Source organism: Stegodyphus dumicola, chromosome 3 (genome assembly GCF_044657685.1).
Source record: "Stegodyphus dumicola isolate Sdum_Otavi_A_Nest chromosome 3, ASM4465768v1".
NCBI classification, from domain to species: Eukaryota; Metazoa; Arthropoda; class Arachnida; order Araneae; family Eresidae; genus Stegodyphus; species Stegodyphus dumicola.
Genome location: NC_140770.1, coordinates 137318522 through 137339651, shown reverse-complemented (window position 1 = coordinate 137339651; position 21130 = coordinate 137318522). Strand labels below are relative to the sequence as shown.

Sequence of the window (21130 nt, the reverse complement as noted above, 5' to 3'; positions counted from 1 at the left end):
CCACATGTGCAGCTTTATACAGACAGTATGTCGACACTGCTTGCTCTTGACAAACATAGTCACGCCTCCCCGCTGATCATACGACTGCAGCATATCCTAAAAGATAATCGGCACGCACATGTTGACCTAGTATGGATTAAAGCCCATGCAGGTAACATGGGTAATGAGACAGCGGATGAACTCGCTAAAGAGGCTACTTCGAACCAAAATGCCAGACCGATATCAGTATCAGCACCATCATCTTTCCTCAAAAGTCAACTGCGAAATGCCGCTATCCAGCGGTGGCAAAGAGAATGGGATCAGGGCGACACGGGAAGGAGAGCGCATAGCTTCTTGCCAAAAGCAACCACGGAGCGCCTTATGGCAATTGCTCCCCTTACCAACTTCATTACTGGTTATGGTCCCTTCCCGGATTACTTCTACCGCCGCACCATCTCAACCACGGATCGCTGTGTTTGCGGGGGGCGGAGAGGTCACCGGACCATTATATCTTTCAGTGCCCACTCACGGAACAGTTCCACTTCCCGATACCATCCAATATCTCAGCATTTCACAAGTTCCTAGCCAAAAACAGAGCGGCCATAAATAAAATCTGCAAAATAATAACCACCATTGCAGCATATGGCCAGGACCTCTGTCAACCAGAGTAATATGGCTTACATGCATTACTTGCACTGACATATGCACTCTAATGCTCTACCATCTAATCTCTGACTGCATAGGGAGAAGAAGAAAATTGAACACCATTTTTAGGTGTTTAATTTTCTTCTTTTGTTATAACCTATTTTTTTTTTCCGTGCCTGTATGTTAATTCAAATGTACTTCAAATGCCAGATGTTAAACAGTTGCCTCTGTATGGCCATGTATCCGCACTTATAACTATTAAATAAACTCCAGGGGAGGACGCGGGACATATGCCTGTTAATCTCTGTTAACTTCAGGCGTCCCCGTCCTCCGTCACCTGTCACCTGCGACGAGCAGCCCGAGTGAGTGGCAGGTAGCAAGCAGACGACTGGCACTGACATATGGCGATTGGTGACAATATCCTTCAAGGTGCGGGGAAGGGGGTTGAACCCCCGGAACTATTCCAAGGAATTGTTGGCTATGTAGTGCCGACCTTTATGGCGTGGCGGAGTATGTAGTCCACAAATCCAATTACCTACTTTACTTCGTAAGTACTCAAAGAACTGTCACCAGATGATCCGGCCTGGTCAGAATTTTTGTCGTCATCCAGAATACGGGTGACAATGCAGTCAAACTATTAAAACTGGTTTACGAAGCAAGGTTGGTAGGGAAATTTTTTAAAATAGGGTGGATAAATAATTTCCTCTTCCAGAATACATCCAGAATTTCCTCTTCCTTCCAACCATTTCATCCCTCATATAGGTGACAACAGATAACGAGCGACCTGCTTTTCTTTAGAACTACAATTGGACACATGTAAGTGTCACAGTAAATAAATAAATAATTTTAAAAAAAAATCTCGAAAAATCTTCCACTCAGTGTTTGTTGAGGTTTTAAATGTATATATAAAGGAAGGAGTACCTTCGAGGAGGATTTTCTAAGGAAACTGACTCGTATTCACATCAAGAAACACGCCTATCGTTTCAATTTAGTGAACCCATAATGGCAACATAATGTATATTTTTCAAATTGTATTCCTATATCATGTCTGTGTTAGGTAATTCTTTATTTTTATGAATACCTTTAGATAATACAGTTCGTGCATTTTGTTCTTTTATCACTCTGCAGAATGAATGATATGAAAACACAATGCACGTGCGAGGCTTATTTATAAATTAAAATAAAACAGCTTTTGTCGTAGATGATAGATTACTGCACATTATAGTAAATTATTTACTTCATGTAAAAAAATACTGCATCAAAGAAAAGAAATATAAGCAAAACTCTGTATTTTGGCTGTAATCACTTACATCCATTCTGATGTTTGCATAATAACCTGAAATGGTTTTCGTTAAAAGAAAAACACTTACCGTAACTGGTGTCAAAGGCGCAGATGTATTCGGAGGTCTGAAACTGTCGGATGAGCGATGTTTTGCCAACATCATCTGCACCCATAATGGCAACTTTGTACCTAAAATAAAATCCATAATAATTTAAACTATTTACCTGGAAATGTTACTTGGTGATACGAAAAGAACTAACAGTATGATAGTACGAAAAACAGTGATTAGAAACTGAGTTAAATTTTCTACAGCGTGAAACGTTTTTGATATACTTATCAAAAACTGAGTGCAGAAAACTGGTCAAGCTCTGAATTTCTTAATATTACATAAAAGGGTTTTAAATAACTCCACCACATGCTTAATTTATCTATGCATATAGTTAAATTATGTATGCAATACCATTGAGCTAGGGCACTGCAAAAGAACTTTACAGTGCACTTTGCTGCAAAAGCCCTTTGCTGCAAAAGGAGGAGAGACGAATGAATAGAACATACTATTACGTAATAATAATAATAAAAAAACTTAAATCCCCAAAACAAAAAATATCTGAAAGGTTTCAGATTTTAAATTACGTCCAAACGGGCGTTTTTTAACGTTTTGTGTGTTACCTTTATTTATTAAATATCATGTTCTACGTACTCAAACCATAAAATTCAGTTCTACAGCAATCTCGTAAAATAATTTTAAAATGAGCATATCTTTAGAATTTCCGATACAGAGTCTCGCGCTCTGGAGATAAAAATGCTTTTTTTCGCACAGTGTTGCCATTGCTCACTTTGAAATCGTTCAGTTTTTTAACCAAAAATTCGTTTAAGTGTTACAAAATATGAAATCGATAATAAAACAAATTTGAAATTCAAATTAGGGCTTCCACATACCCAAATTCTATGAAAGATTACGTAACTCAAATTTTGATGGCTCTATGTACCGTCGTTTTATCCCAATGCAAGAAACGTACATATTCATGCAGATTCTTCATTATTTAATTTCTTTAAATATAATACAGAGCTCTAATATTTGGTGGCCACAATTTGAAAAGTGATTCGCCGTTTATAGGTTTCAACGAAATCGAAATTAATAGTCCTTAAGGGCAAATTGCCCCTTTGGACTAATAATAATAATTAGATGCAAGGAATGTTACTGGTGCATCTATATGATATATAAATCAAATAAAAATTGCAAATATTCTGATTTCTAAGCATAAAAACTATTAAAACGCAAACTGAAGAAACATCACACAGTTATGTTTCTTTTCTTAAAGAATATCGTTTCTTAAAACCAAACTATTAATAAAAAATAAAAAGCATAAAAGCAATTGTAATATTTAATAAGCCACTGGATAATTTTATTGTAATTATTATATTTAACTTCTATGCAGTTCAAAGCATATAGCTCGGTTTGGTTAATTTGGTTAAGTAAGTCAAAGGAACTTGAGAACTAACTGCCTACAAGGAAAGATGCGTTCGTTGAAGACCTTTTAGGGAAACTGCCTCCACGTTACGCATAGTGAAATCCACCAAAACTCCCATGCAGCCCCAGCCCGTTCGCCGATGTCCGAACTCGAGTCGAACTATTAGCAATCAGCGACTTTACCGTTAGGCGGCTGGTGGTCCCTATAAAAGTTACTGAATTCCTGATAACTTCTGCGCATAATGTTTTCCTATAGAATAAATCCATAAACACATGTAAAGTAAAATTCAAATCATTATACATAGATGTACTGAAAATTATGGCGTTGGAAACATGTTTTATTAATTACAGAAATGGTGCAAATGCACATAGAGATGATCAGTCGAATAAATTATAATAGTTAAATGTATCATAAATTAAACCGGTACTACGTACTCAAACCATAAATATGTACTATGACGACTACCTCGGCGACATTTGCCGATAAAAATCTTCATTATCGTTTTTTAGTTTTTGTTTATAAATTGTTTTAAAAATAAAAGCCCTAATTATAAAGAACAAAAACTTAGAAACCAAAAATTACGAATAATGATAACCTATTTCTGCAAAAGATTGTGTTTACCGATGAGGCGACATTCCATGTTAGTAGAAATGTTCATCGCCATAACATCCGAATATGGGCTGCTGAAAATCCTCATTCCTACGTGGAGTACGAACGTAACAGCCCTAGTGAGCGTGTAGTGTGGCTTGATGCATGATAAAGTGATAGGGCCATTTTTCTTTGCGGAGTAGACTGTGACGGCATGGATGGAGCCCACATCGAGCTGCACTGCATTGGTATGAAACTTCAAGAGGTTTTCTTTTGTTTGGTGAAGATTTCACATTTCTATCTTGTTTTGTTGCTTTTCTGTGACCGATCAAAAGTGCACCATGACTTTACGGACGCACTGTATATATAAACTATATACTAAATACGAATTTTAAAAAATTAAAATTAACTTACTTAGAACTGGTTAAGAGAAAACATTGAAGTTAATGGTGAAGACAGTGGCTGAAAATAGCATCGAAAGGCATTTCCTGTTTTTTCCTCCAAATAAATTCAGCTAAATAGGTATTCAAATGATGGCGGCTTGTCCTACGTTGTCGCTTGTTCCTCCATTTTGCGGAAGCCCACATCCTTTCAACGTGCTTAGTATGAGTCTGCGTAGATGAGTCAACAAAATTGTATCGATGATTCACCTTAAAATGTTCAAAACCGGCAGCAATGAGCTCCTCTGTTTGATACCCAGGTCACGAATCCGACATTATTGTTGAGTCTTCAGCAATATTATTTTGGATTTCACGCATTAATGTTGTTGCCTTCCGGCCTGGAATTCTGACTAAAATGTTTCTTTTGTTTCCCGGCAAATTCCAACCAAAGACCCACTGTTACGACCTTGATTAATCTTTCGACGCATAACAAGGCTTTCGTCAATTTCGACAATCGTTCCGGGCCTTCCAATTTTAATATTTCGATTATCCTCCAAATCCTTCTCACAGACCTCACGCATATATAATTATTCCAATCAAGAATTTTCTTATCGGATAAATCCAACTGATGTTTGCACCATTTAATGGACGATTGTTCATATGCCCAAAAGTAAATAAATCTTAAAGCTTTTAAAAATTCAATACGAGTTTTTCAAACCACGTACCATTTCGGACACCAAACTTTTGTTGACAATTTTCGACTTCGCATCTTCAATAAAATCCTGAATTATAAAACTTCACATCATGGTCGTTTTTACAGACGCGTTCTTTGGGTAAAATACCATCATCTCTGAAACATTCTGTAGCTTCTTCTCCATTTGAAGGAAGTTGGAAAATGCTGATATCCGTTAGGAAAAAAATAATCAGAAAAAGTTTCACGTGTTTAACCTAAATGTAATAATCCGCATAAATTTATCAAAAGAAGGTGTGGTAATAGCAAGTGCGGAACTAGTGCGGTATAATGCTCTTTATTTTAGAGCCCTCTATAACCTACGTTAGAGTTAACCTATATAATCAACAAGGGTCGCCAGTTTTGGCGAGATATCTAGGTAGTTGTCATAATACGTAAGTACCATTAAACCCCCTTAGCTATAATTATTAAAAGAAGTAATAGAGATATAAATTAAATTGATTGGTCGTGATGTAACTTCCTTGCCTGACATTAACATCAAAGAAAGTCGAGGAATTTTATCGTAGCGAGGAGTGCAGGATTGCATCTGTTATTGTAATGGCCATTAGGCACCTTATGGTACAACGTTGCCCAACTTAATGCCAATTTGAAAGGAGAAACCACGGGCAACAGATCCTTCAATTTCAATCCCCAGTTTCAATTAGCGTGTATTTTATGTGTCCCTTTGCCGAAAAAAACACTACACACTTACAAACATTCAAACGTTCTCCAATATTAAAACTTGGGCCCAATGATATATCAGCCAGAATCGCTAACTATTATGGTGACAATCAGATGTCAGTCATATGTCAGACTAAGACAGCAATGATGCCTCTAAAATCTATAAATAATCCGCACAAGTATTAGCAGTCAGTCTCCTAATATGAATGAAATTATTAAATAGAGCCGCGCTCTAGGTACGGTAATTTGCAAACACTGGATACAGAACCGTCCTCTAGGTACGGTATTTAGCCAAAACTGTATACCTAATGGGTGAAAGCCTTGTTGCCACTCCTAAATTCTTCTGTCCTATTCCTCCAAAGTTTTGCAGCCTCCCACCAGTTACAATGACTCTAGTGTTGGCCTTGAACCTAAAGTCTGGAGCCTAAATCTCTACTATAGCATGGATATTTGCTATTGCAATTCTTGTGTAGAACAGCAACATTTAAAATACTTTGAACCATTAAATATTCTTACTGTTGCCGAAGAAAATTGTTCAAATATAATAACATTTGTATTAATTTTAGTTAATAATAATAATAAAATGGTAAGAATAACCTGATATTGCTATATTGATCAGATAAATGTTTTCATAAATTGAAAGTCTCATGACGCGCATACAGATAATCTGCTCTTAACAGTTCTGACAAAAATCGTGACACGCATGTCTTTCGTATTGAAGTTTTAGAAATTACTTGCCTAAAGATATTTCTAGCGTCAAAAATCCTTCTGTTCTATTTGTCAGTGCAATCTTCGTAGATGGATAAACTCAAGTCTAGAGAGCTTTCGGTGCTACTAGTAAACATCAGAAAATACAAGCGATATTTCTGTAACTGACAGATTTTGAAAATCACCAGGAGGGTACATTTTTCTGTCAAATAAACGAAATGCTTTTATTCGATTGAATTACGGTAGAATCATTCTAAGTGAAATAAAAATAAAAATGAATAAAATTTCCTTGCTGCTGTTCCAAGACGTCATCAACTTCCTCTATTTCTTCTAGAGCGAAGTTTACTTTTTTTTATACGTTCGATGTTATCAGAAAACGCAATCTTTGGGAATTGTATAAAATGTTTACTGACATTTTTACATGGAGACGTATTAGTTATTTTAACTACAAAAGGAGGATTTTATGATCCTTGAGATTTGATCAGCTTCTTTCCTGTCCTTTCATAGGTTCAGGGATTAATTATGAAAGAAATTAATTACTAATAAATAAATAAAGAGCCATTGAGTTAAATAAGAGGGAATTAAAAATGATTCATGGGAATTCAAACATTGTATTCCATAAGATACCGCAAATAATAAATGAATGCTACATCAGATATAGCAAATATTCTTCAAATTTCAATCCTCTGACTGGTACGAGTTCTCACTAAGGGAGCCCAAATTTCCTAAAACTATTATTAGAGAGAGATATTTTCCTGATTTCAATGACAAAATGCTTCTTGTACTTTATGCCTGGGTTTATGTACCTTAATATATTGCCTTAATTTCTTTAACATATTTCAAAGACGCACGTATATACGTTCTTACAGATATCACAGAAATATTCTACGCCGAATATATACGGTATTGCCGGGCAGAGGGATTTAATCACAGTACTGCATATCTTCGATGTGTACTCCTCTTGTCACATGACATACGTCCAAGCAGTATTCCAACTCTTTGCTTACATGCGATATAAGATTTTCCTGTTTATGGTTACAAACAAAGTATAATGTGGCTCGATTGCATCTCTAATGTTGTTGGAAGTTGGAGTGCATAAACATTGCCTTTAACATATCTCCAAAGGAACACATATATTACTTGGCATAAAGTCTTCTGACATAGGTGGCCATCTGAACAATCCTCCACTTGTCATTTTTCTTATGGGCCAACAAAATTACGCAGATAACAACCTTTCACAGGGAAGTCCATCTTGTTGGAAACATTTTGAATCATCTTTAATCTCAATAAATTATCACAAATATAGCACACAAGTTACGACATATTCAGCCTAGTGTTCTAGAAGCTATAAAAATGTCTATGTACTATTGTAAAAACGCGCAGAAGTTTAATTTTGGTGTGTTCCGATTCTCTTCAATGGGGTCACGACAACCTTCCATGCCTGTTGATTTACCTTTACACGTCAATAAAACATCGCTTCATTACCGAATAATTGACGAACAGCAAAATCACCGTATATCAATACTTCTTGTGAGAGAATATAATATTCATACCTTTGAAGGTCTGGCCAAACGCTACAACTTGTGTATTGTTACCATAACAGAAGCCGCTACGAAATATTCCCAGTAATTGGCTGCGGAGTACCATTTCCGTGGCTAACGCTATGTATTGATGTTTGTGAGATACGATCAAAACTAATATCTTTACTGTTTATCTAATAATGCTTGGACTCTTGCTTTTATACAAGTAACAAATGTTCTTGAATTGTCTATAGAGTGCTCTGGTTGCATGGTTGATATGAATCGTTCCTCTTCAAACGGATGTTGCATCACGATGCATAAACATTTTACATATTCTAAAGCATAAAATGTTTTCGAAATTTGAAAACGGAACTCATATCTACTACAGAATGTACCCTTAAGAAGATATGCATTCATGAATTAAAAAAAAATTAAGCTTATTCTTTCGTACATGAATGTCGAGAAAGTTTGCATTCTATAACTTGGAAAGTACAAGATTTCCGAATCCAAGGAAAACATTTCTAGTAACCCTGTAATTTTAGACACTCTTCAATTAAATATGATTGTAACAAGTATGCGGACAAAAATGCAATAAATATGGGATTTTAGTATAAACATAACAGCAGTATCTTGAAATCGCATTTAATAATTTTAATTTTTAATAAGAGTAGCCAGAAATAAGATTAATCAAGTAGAATAGAAAGGTAGTAAACGAAAGCAACTTTAAATATATAACTATCAGTATATTGTAATTTGTTACCCCAAAAAATACTGTAGGAATACAAAATTCTGAAGAATGGTGTGCCATTGATACGGTCACTATATATCTATTGGAGCGCATATCAACAGGAAAATATCTATGCTGTAACGAATATGGATATAAGGGTATAAAGCTACTAGTAAAGAAAAAATTGTATTGAGGGTTATAAGTTCATGCGTATAGCTGTATTTTAGTTTTTCAGCTAGCGCTGTTTTACATGCTCGTTGGCTTGTACATGCTTACAGCGAATAAAATACAAGCCTGTACAAACAGATTGCATGCTATTTACAGTAATAAAAGCAGACTACATGAAACCAACACAAAGCTATGCGACATTAAAGACTTTATCCGGCTCTTCTTCTTCTTTTTTTTTTTTTTTTAACAACATTGATTGTAAGCACATAACTAGAGTTACAAAAACGTTTTAAAGGACTCAAGTATTTACCTTTTGTATATTTACCCTCACACAGACAGGTTAGCATTTGCACTTTGGCAGCTGAGGCTGATGGTTTGGTAAAGCTATCGAAATTAGTCCTGTGAAAAATTGCAAATATAACGCTGATTTTTGTTGTTTGACTTTTAAATTAATATGTGTTCGACGTGTTATTTTAACCTAAATTAGTTTGCATTAATTAAACATATTTTATACTTTTTAAATGTAGTTTTATATTAAGTGTATTAAAAATCCTTAATCAGCTTATTTCTTATGAGTTAGAAAAAAATGCATTTTTTCTCATTTACATTGCAATAGTATATTTACAGTTTCTAAATATTCATTTCACTTCAACGCAAGTCGTAGATTTTAACGTGTCCAGTGAAAAGTATTTTTTCTTGGGTTTTCGTATTTAATGAGAGCATTATACAGAAAACATTTTCCTTTCAATTTCCTTCCCTTCCTTATCCCTAAATAACGGAAATACCCGAGTTTTAAATCATGCACGCAGTTCACGCAGTTTTTAATGATTTTCCTCTTTCTAATCAAATGGTCGTAAATGCTAAGTTACATCCAATATTTCACCCATATTCAATTTTAGTCGATTAAATGTGGCGAAAGATTTATCAGAAATTAATAATGCGAACAAACAAACAAACATGCATTCTTCTTTATATATGTAGATTTTGTAAAACTTGCAAATTTTTGATTAACAAACTCTACGATTTGAAAGCGAGCAGAAGGAACATTTTACGAAATAAAGCATTTTTATCTCCAACGCGCTAGGCTGTTGCCACTCGGAAAAATGAATGCGAAAATAGCGTTTTCAGAATTTTTAATTAATATCTCGGCTGATTAAAGTCGCACGAAGGTGAGAGTAGTCGAAATGGCTTCCCACGAATTTTCGGAATCTGAAACAATGTATTTGATGTTTGGCAATGCTATTTTTATTTCATCGTAAAATTTAGAAATTTTTATTAACAAATTCTAGAAATTGAAAGCTAGCAATGACAACAACTTTCGAAAAAGAGCAGATTTTCATCTTCAGCTTGCGAGACTGTTGGCACTCGGAAAAATGAAGGCGAAAATTATCGTTTTTTCGAGTTTTTAATTCATATCTCTGATTTTTAGCTACTTTGTTTTTGGAAACAGGTGAACGACGACCTTTTCCAGGACCCTGAAAATAATTATAGAAAGTTTGGTGATGATAGCTGTAGTAATGACTGAGTTATTGGCGAACAAACACGCAGACGTTCTTCGTTATATATGTAGATTATAGTATTTTTTTGTTCCGTACTTTCTAAGCGTGTGAAAAATTTCTCTTCTTCAAATGAGAACGATCGCGTCAGTTCCTTTTCTGTATTAAACCTTCTCTTAAGGATTGTAAAAATATTTCAGATTTCTAGACACAATACATTTTTACGAGACTAATCGATTTATGAATCAAATATGTTGTTGTTTCAGAAATGACTGAAATTGTTGCTCAGGTGCAATTTTCATGAAGAACATCCGGAAAAATCCAAGAATCTTTCATCCCTCATCTCCTGAACCTTGCTCTCTAGCTCTCTAGATGCCGAAGGTGCATTCTTAAGCGCTTCGAATTTTTGCCTTGTACCTGCGTAAATATTCATGGGATCGCGTTGCAATCTATGTTATTCGATATTTCAAGCTAGAACGAGTCCATCAATGTAAAATGTGTCTGAGATACGTTTCTTTAATGAATTATTAATTAGTTAGTAATTTGTGCTTCGCGCTTAGCGAATTAGTGCTGTAAGACCTCGGATTTTTCTCTGGAAGCGGAGGTAATTGCCTCCAAGGTTACCTCTGACCTTTTGCCCCAACGGTCTTTTGCCCACATCTTGAAATCGCAACGAAGGTTAGAAAAGAGCGAACAGCAAAGAAGAAAGCAAGAAGAGTTCCTTCTCGCTTCAAGCCTGTGATTCATTGCGAATTAAAGGAGTACCTAGGGATTATCTTAGAGCGAGATTACTCAAGATTTAAAAGTAAAAGAATGGGACTTTGCTTATCGTAATCAGAGAACCACGAGGACTACCAAATCACTCGACAGGACTTTCAGTTAGCCATGTATTTTAAGTCCAAACATTTTTCGGGATCCAAACCTGGGCTCAACGACGCCGCAAGGCGGCAATGCTAATTACTATACCGATTAGGGCGAACAAATAAAATACTTTCTAGATAACATTTCCGTACATTAACGTTGGAAACGTGCATAAGTGTCTTTTTTTTCGTTTGCGATATGTTATGCTACATATGCTATCACACCATTAATCAATAAAGCTGATCAGGGAATTGACAATTTCAAAAGCTGCAGACAATCTTGCGAAGTAAGATCTCAATCATACAGCTTGACAAACTGCGATTTCTGATAACTTATGCCAGTCTTGGCTCAGTATTGCAGTGTGATTTTTAAAGTCACCCAGATCAAACTTTAAAAACCTGTTGAAACTTTAGTATGGAATGGGGAATTTTTTTCATTGGATCCCACCGCTGTACTATTACAAGTAATATATCACTTAAAATTTCACCGTCAATCTAAAATCCCATTTGTTTGATGAAAGATGGAGATGGGGTTTTCAAACATAGAACAAATTATTATGATTGAGCACTATTTCGTAATATGTATATTTGATTGCGATATCACCTTTCCCAACCTCATTGTTGGTGTTTTGGCTTCGCTTCATTATGGCAAAGAACTAGGGTTATCTGCTTAGAGAGGGATGCATTTATGGAGAACTTTCTAATAGAAACTGACTCATATACACATTGTTGGTTACTGCAACTTTTTATTATGAATGATATCGTCCATTTTGTTCTAACTCAAAACTGTCAGGTGGCCGCTTCGTTTCTTTTCATAAACACCTCCAGTTTCTCAAAATTAGGTTCTAGTGTAAAACCATTTTCTTGATAGCATTAGAATATTTGAGAAAGTCTCCAAAGGATTCGTTATTAAAGCAAACTGCTTAAACTGCAACTGAAAGTTAAAGTAATACATTACACATTACAAAACAATTTTAAACATGAGAATCTGCTAAACACTTGGTAAATCCGTTAATGCATCGAATCATTTTGCGTACCTCTGAGGTGGTTTGCTACAATGCCACTGCGACTGGGAGGAATCCATTGGATACGATTTCGTAGAAGCAACGTCCCATTGACTTCCACTGCAGGAGTGGAAGTGGTCCAGACCCGGGACGGACGTCAGAGAGTGAGATCGAAAGGAATCTCCCCAGTTGATAAGACCTTTGGGCGTAACAGTGAAATTTCGTAAGCGGCGAATATCCTCTTCGTCGTACTCGTCAGCTTCTAGTAGCGTAGAAGGCCTAGAATAAGGAAAGAATGTTATGAATACAGTAAATTTACAGCAATTACTAAAGAAATTACTAAACCCATTATCTGTCCTATTACTTGGGTATAATTTTAATGATCTTCATTGAAATATCAAAGAGTTTATACAGTGGAAAGGCTATAATAACTGCTGAACAACCGTTGATAGGATAACTTATGCACCACATAAGAGTTAGAATATATTTTTCTAGGATTTCAGTCTGTTCAAATCCAAATGTTTAGTAACATTCTATATTAATAGCAGAAATATTTTGACATTAGAAGCATCCTCAAAGAAGCTATTAAAAACGTTTTAGATCATTCTGTTACGTTACGCTAAACTACCATAAATATAGCCTATATTCGTCTTGGCTAATGTTGCCACTGTCCGAAATTTAAAACGCTTAATTTACCTTCCTCGCGCCTCTTGCGTAAATAGTTCTTAATGTGCTTCCATTTGCGATACGCATGATTTTTAATTTAGCTTTTAAATTTAATCAGTTTATAATTGCTTAACAAATTAAGCTATTTGAAAGCCCATTTATTTATATGCGCATTTTTATGAGCAAAATACAAGGAGAGACGAAAGTCCTTTAGAATGGTTTGTTGAGGAATTATTGGTGCAAGACCCTTGGATCCGTCTTCGGGGCATTTTCTTTCAAAATAGGCAGGAAAGTGAGCAAGTCCTTCTGTCACCTCTGTGATATTTCTTTGGCGAAATGAAGCAACTCCAATGATGGAACACAGCAATAACTTTTATTTAACACTCAAAAAAATGGCGACATACAAACAAGAAGAGAAAACATATTCTAACATTTAAAAATAAATTACATTCTTCGTGCGAGAGTCGCACGAGGCACTCGAGTCTGGTTTCAAATATTGCCATTCACAAATACCTTAATGTTCATCTATTTAAATTATTTAAACTACAAGATTTTAATATTATTTAAAGCTGTTACAACCTCTCCCCCAACGGAGAGACTTTTGCCGAAGGGAAATGTTCTGTAAAATTCGAAAGTTTATAAGCTCGGCTTGCTAAATTGCTTAAAGAGAAAAGATAACTACTCTAATAAGTTTCCAAATTTTCAGGCCAAAAATTTTAAGTTTTAAACAAGTATTTTTACACCACATTTAAATAGGAAGAAAATGGACCAGTGTTCAAATTAGTCTTCTTTTTTTTCTTGACGGCGCCTAGATCTCTTCCACGGTGGACCAGTTCCTCGGCTATAATTCACAGCAAAGCCTTTCCTCAGTTCATCTGTGCCTTTCAGATAATATTCATTTGTCATTTGCTTTCGACAATTGTTTTCTTCGTCTATTAGTAGCGGCTTTGATATTAAATCAAAAGCCGAAAGATGATGATAACGCTGCATTGCAAAATGATTCTCAATATTAATTTCTTTATCGTTTTTCATATTTTCGTGAAAATCTTCCACGTTTAATTCCGGTGATTTAACTTCTTCTTCAAAGATATCTTTGGATGCTTTATTTTCTTCCTTCATCGGTTCCAAGATCTTCTCTTCAGCTATTTTTCTATTCCTTTGAGCTCTAGTAGAAACGGCATTAAAATGGTATCACTAAGTTTACGTTCAAGTGATAAACTAATAAAATAAGGCAGTTCAGTGTTAACAGGAAGTAATAACCTGATATCACTAATATTACGTTCAGTGATGAACTAATAAAATAAGGCAATTCAATATTAACAGGAAGTAATAACCTGGTATCACTAATATTATGTTTAGTGATGAACTAATAAAATAAGACAATTCAATATCAACAGGAAGTTACGTTCAGTGATGAACTAATAAAATAAGGCAATTTAATATCAACAGGAAGTAATAATCTGGTATCACTAATATTACGTTCAGTGATGAACTAATAAAATAAGGCAATTCAATATCAACAGGAAGTAATAACTTGGTAACACTAATATTGCGTTCAGTGATGAACTAATAAAATAAAGCAATTCTATATGAACAGGAAGTAATAATCTGGTATCACTAATATTATGTTCAGTGATGAACTAATAAAATAAAAATACACACGATTATGCGATCTCGTCGGTGCCTCCAAAATAATTAAGACTGTGATACTTCTTTGGCGAAATGAAGCAACTCCAATGATGGAACACAGCAATAACTTTTATTTAACACTCAAAAAAATGGCGACATACAAAACAAGAAGAGAAAACATATTCTAACATTTAAAAATAAATTACATTCTTCGTGCGAGAGTCGCACGAGGCACTCGAGTCTGGTTTCAAATATTGCCATTCACAAATACCTTAATGTTCATCTATTTAAATTATTTAAACTACAAGATTTTAATATTATTTAAAGCTGTTACACCTCTATGCTTTCCAATTAAGAATGATTAGAACCCATCATGGACATTTTCTAAGATGTTTATGAGACAAGTGATATATGTCACAACAATACTGTTCCGTTCTACGGGTTTGTGAATTTGGAGTAATTGGTGATAACACTTGATGAAGAATCAAAACACAATTTTTTCGCCAGTATTACACACGCTGAATCAATCAGCAACACGGCCTTCAGGCTAAAACAGTAAAGATACCTTCGGAAGAGCACTAAAGTACAGCTCCCGACTCGTTCGATCGCTCTCAAGCTAATCTCTGAACTCAAAACTCACTACTACACTACTAAATTCAAAATACTCTAATGGTACAGGCAGGGTATATATAGCTTTAACCCACCTTCGACAATATTCTCGGGAATACAAGAATGTTCTTGCTCCGTCCGTGGCATGTCGCCAAGTATTGCCAAATAGCCAAATTGCTTTTCTGTGTCACTTTATGGTAACCCTAACCCAGCTTTGCGGAAAAGCTATCTCATCGCAGCTGGGCATTTCGAAATAATATTCTTTATGCAATAGGAAAGATATCTGTAAATTCCTGTAAATCTTTCAGTCCATTTGATTAGATTATGGTTTTCGTATATTGCTTTAATATTATGTATTGTTGTATTTATTTCTTTCTTTAAGGCTGTATTTGTATGAATCAAAAATATTTCAAAAACAGTAAAATTTTGTTTTATACTTTAATATTAAAATTTGATTTCTTACAAACATTAAAAAATGTAAATTTCGCTCTGCAATCAAATTAATGGTAAAAGAAATGTAAAAATTTGCCCTAGAACCAGTTACAAAAAACTTTTACAGTTTTTAAAAGGACATACAATTTTTTATGTTAGTATTACAGCAAACTCTAGGTATTAAATCCTGAATTACATATAAAATGATTCCATATACAATTTTACTCAAAGATACATAACTTTTTATGATAGTAAAAGTTGCGTATTGACACAACTTTCCATGTACTTACTGATTTTAAGAAAATAATGTAGATAATACAAGGTAATTTCTTTTCCAGTTAAAGGTTTTTGCAAAAATGTGCTTGATGCATGCTTTGAGCCGGCTGCTTAGAATTTCAGGAAATTTTGATGAATTGTGTAAATACTATAGCTGCTGTATAAAATGACTGGTTATTGCGTTTCTGACTAATATAATTAAATTTGAAATTGTATGAAACTTTCCACTCATTACTTTTTTGTCTGAAACAAAATTATAATAATTATTTATGCAATATTGTTTAAGTATTTTGTGATTTTCTAGCTAAAATTCTTTTAATTGCTAGAACTAATAGAACTATGTAGCGACTATTCGCTAAGCTCTTTGTGTGTAAATAACAACTCCGAAGGAGAGTTAAAATATGCCTTTTATTCTAACTCAATTATCTTTACAGATGGCTCCTCTTGGGTGTACAACACTTTTTGCTTGAACTTAAAATAGAAAATGCAAAATTAAGCTAAATAGTAACTAAAGTAAACTAAATAGCCTAAGCGAGTTATTACCATGTATTTTGCTTTTAACTAAAAGTCACCGGCTTGGACTGACAGGCACGTAATAAGCATGGCCGTAAACTAGTAATCTTTAACTCGTACAATAAAACGTGGACGAAAGGCAGAAGACTCTCAAACTCAAGTTCTATAACTGAAGCCTGGATCTGGAGCTTCACTTTTGCAGGTAGTTTACGACTTACGGCACGGCCTTTACTACCATATTTTTATCCTAACTCTTTATCCTAACCCTAAAAATATAATGGCATCTTATAAGTACGGCATCTTAAAATCCAAATAATGGAAGACCTGCGCACTGTGTGCTCGAAAAACTTTTACGTACAATCCAAGCTGAACTGTTGCATTCTTAAAGCAATTATAGCTATATTCCATAGTATTTTCACTTGAAGATGTTGCAGTTACACGTACGATACAATACAGAGAGATAAAATGAGAAAATATAATATTTAGTCGTTTTATGTTTGACCTTAGTGCGAACCGTACTTCTGACTCTATTTGTGTTGGCTAAGCTAATCCGCTGTCGTCTCTGTATCACTCATATTGACAAACAACAAAGTCTATGCATGCTTAATCAGCTGAAAGTAAAGTAAAAAAAATAGTTTCCCAGGTAAATATTAAGTAAATAAGTAAATACGTACAGAAAAAAAATGATGCAGAGATATCAGTAGTTACCAGTTTGGATTATAGTGAATTGTTCTTGGTCTCTTGCACACTTGTTCAATAGGGAAGGCATGTTTCGAACTGTATCGTTTATAGTTACTATTTGTGTAGAATTTGTTAGATAACTTGAGAATTTCACTATTAATGGGTTTAATATTGATGCCTTGATGTATGACAGTATTTCTAACGAACTAAGATGAATCAGAAATTATTCGAAGAAGTTTATTTTGAAATCGCTGTAATTTGAGTCTATTCGTGCGAGCGGTGGCAACCCAGGCAGATGCAGTATATAATAAATAAGATACATCGGCTGGCTTGTAGGTATAATAAACATTTAGTGCTTAATTTGAGTTTGATACTTTTATCCGGTTAAAGCATAGATCGATATAAATGTTGTGAACTGAGGTCACGTGATACTTGAAAATTAATCTGTAGATTAAATAGACGCCTAGATATTTGCTGTGCTGTTCTTTTCTGAATAGTGCCATTAATGGTAATTTCTTCTAGATCTTTCCGGAATACTTATCTATTGAAGACTACGACTGACTACTTCTGAGAATTTATTTGCATTTTTCATGTCTGAAACCAGGGAGAAATTTGATTTATTACGTTCTGTAAATTTTGTCAGCAAGGTGAGAATTTAAAGATTTATATAAAATGGCGGAGTCGTCAGCGTAGTCTGTTGCAGCTCTCGTGACAGTCGGGATATCATTAATGAAGAGCTTAAAAAGCGTGGGCGAAATGATAGAACCTTGAGGCATTCCAGCCATGTTTTTTCTAGTGGTGGAAAGATTACGTTTGATACCCACTAGGAAACTTTCTGACTTTAGGTAATTTACAATAAGTATAGTGAGCTCCGGGAAATTCTCACCGATGTATTCTACAATTATTGCTATTTGTTGAGTAGTTGAGAAGGCATGGTGAAAACCAAACTGATGATCTTTGAGTTTGTTGTTGTTCTGGACAAAATTTTGGATTCTTTCTATGATGACTTTTTCAAATAATTTTGCAACTGAAGGCAGTAATTAGACGGTAATTTTCAGTATAAGAAACGTCTTTGGTAGTTGTTTAAAAACTATTATAACTGCTGTCTTCCAACCTTGTGGGAAGGCATTGAGTCTGAGACAGGCGTTAAAAATATTCGTAATTTAGACAATGCCTTTCTTAGACATGTTTTTAATAGCTTTATTGGAAATCTAGTCATAACCAGAAGCTTTACGAAGATGAGGTTTAAGGATGAGATTCTGTACTTCTGTAGGGAAAGTCGGGCTATTGCTGATGTCGTTATTTGATTGGATTTAGTGCATCAGTCGATTGTAAACATTTCCATCATTTGAGTTAGGCAATGCTAAGTTGTTGTTCATAAATATTAGAAAAATGTCGGCTATTTCTTCACGGTTATGTAGAATATTATAATCATGCTTAAATGGACCAATTCAGTTTTCATTTATTCTTAGTGCGCGAGTGATCCGCCACACAGAGTGATCTATATAAGAAAGACTTTCCACAAATCTGTTCCAACTGATGTCTCTATAACCATTCATTATTATCCTGAGTTCTCTATTAGCTTGGCTCTTGTCACGAGAGTTTTGTGTACTTTGATCTGTTTTTCAGAGACGGTTCTTATCTTTACTTTTTTGCTGGACGTACAGGGAGAAAGTGAAGTCTTCTTTAGCTTTGGTGAACTCCGAACTACTATTAATGGCGGTACGGATAATGGTTATAAAGATAATCAATGGCGTTGTTTAAATATTAACTATTGTTAAATGAGATGGAATCGTTGAGAATTTGATTATATTTATTCATATCGATTTGAGATTTTAAAGATGGAAGACCGTGGCGTAGCCCATACAGATGGTCCGATGCGAGATCGTTATTCACATAAATGTAGGGTGTCTGTTGAACGTTGATCGTTATGAAGATATTCAATACATAAGGAGATCTGTGAAGGCAGGTAGGGATGTATGTGTGTTCGGTGAGAAAAGCAAACCTTTACTTTTGAAACTACAGACACAGGATTCCAGACTTTATAAAATAGGTAGCGGAAATTTTAAGCAGTTTAAATATCTTTTTGTGGCGATGGCGGTGCTTCCACCTCGGTTATGGATGCGATCCGATCGGGAAACATCAAAGTTAGCAATTTTAAATGAGTCCGCAGGTCGGAGGTGCGTTTCATTTAGAAGAACAATGTCAGGTCCGTGCGAATTGATGTAATCTTTGAGTTCAGTAATTTGATGATTGATGCTGTGATACTTCTTTGGCAATATGAAGCAACTCCAATGATAGAACACAGAGAAAAACTTTATTTAGCACTCAAATGGCGACATACAAAACAAGAAAAAAAAAGAATTCTAACATTTAAAAATAAATTACATTCTTCGTGCGAGAGTCGCACGTGGCACTCGAGTCTGGTTTTTAAATATTGTCATTCACAAATACCTTAATGTTCATCTATTTAAGTTATTTGAACTACAAGATTTTAATAATATTTAAAGCTGTTACAACCTCTCCCCCAACGGAGAGACTTTTACCGAACGGAAAAGTTCTGTAAAATTCGAAAGTTTATAAGCTCGGCTTGCTCAATTGCTTAAAGAGAAAAGGTAACTTCTCTCATAAGTTTCCAAATTTCAGTCCAAAAATTTTAAGTTTTAAACAAATATTTTTTTTACCACATTTAAATAAGAAGAAAATGGACAGTGTTCAAATTAGTATTCCTTTTTTTTCTTGACGGTGCCTAGATCTCTTCCATGTGGGACCAGTTCCTCGGCTATAATTCACAGCAAAGCCTTTCCTCGGTTCATCTGTGCCTTTCGGATAATATTCAATTGCCATTTGCTTTCGAAAATTGTTTTCTTTGTCTATTAGTAGCGGCTTTGATATTAAATTAAAAGCCGAAAGATGATGATTACTCTGCATTGCAAAATGATGCTTATTATTAATTTCTTTATCGTTTTTCAAATTTTCGTGAACATCTTCCACGTTTAATTCCGTTGATTTAACTTCTTCTTCAAAGACATCTCTGGATGCTTTATTTTCTTCCTTCATCGGTTCCAAGATCTTCTCTTCAGCTATTTTTCTTTTGCTTTGAGCTCTAGTAGAGACAGCATTAACCTGGTGAGGACAACTATCAGGCTCCTTTCCTTGTTTATTCAACAGTGCAAAAGTTCGATTGCCTAATAAATATCTTCCTTTGCCGAGTTCATTTCTGATAATGGCAGCCTTAGTTATTACTCGCCCAAGATCGCAATTTAGTTCGATCTCAGCCAATGGTAAACAGGTTGGATTCAAATCTAATGGCTGTTGCACCCACACATTTTCACCTGTCAGCATTTCCGGCGTGATGTATTTGCGACAAACTATATCAATACTAGCACCTGAATCCCTTAATATAGGAATTTTATGACCATTTACGTAACCCATACTAGTATAAGGTAATAGAAATTTATCCTCTGATTTTGCACAAATCCTGTTAAGATTAGCAGGAGGTTCAGTACTATTCTTAAGTTTTGGACATTGGGGTCTTAAATGTCGATAGGACCCACACTGATAGCATTGTGGCGTCTTTCGTTTTTCATATTTATCATCTGGACGTGAACTTCTAGGTCAATGAAACCAGGTTTGCGAATTAAATCCTGATGACAATTTTTTTTTTCAGTTTTATTTTTATTATCTGAACTCAATTTACCTTCAGTTAGTGCATTGTATCTTTCTTTCTGCCGATCCACTACAGGCTCCTTTTGAAAGTTTCCCCAAATGTTTTCATAGGCATCACGTTTTTCAGCTAACTTTTTAGATGAAATCATTTCTACCCACTCATCAAGTAAATGATCTCGAATTTCAGGAGGAACTCGACGCTTAAGTTGGTCAATCACCATCAAATCTAGCAACTGATCAAAAGTCTTAACTCCTAGACCAGTCACCCATTCTTTACAATAATTTTCTATTTCATAATTGAAATCTACCCATGTGGATTCGGTACTCTTTTGATGTTTCATAAATTTCTGCCTAAACTTTTCCGGGCTTAGTTTAAATCATCTTAACAATAAATTCTTCACGTGTTCATAGTCTT

The 21130-nt window shown here is 34.9% G+C and overlaps 1 protein-coding gene across 1 annotated transcript in view; it reads right to left on the bottom strand.

The window, feature by feature from the left end:
* Positions 1-21130, bottom strand: part of LOC118204726 (uncharacterized) — a 149869-nt gene that overhangs the window by 47566 nt on the left and 81173 nt on the right. The window contains exons 3-4 of the mRNA XM_085813348.1: positions 12274-12519; positions 1995-2095 (exon numbers count right to left, since the gene is read on the bottom strand). Coding sequence (XP_085669474.1) covers positions 1995-2095; positions 12274-12519 — 347 coding nt within the window. The remainder of the gene's footprint in view (positions 1-1994; positions 2096-12273; positions 12520-21130) is intronic.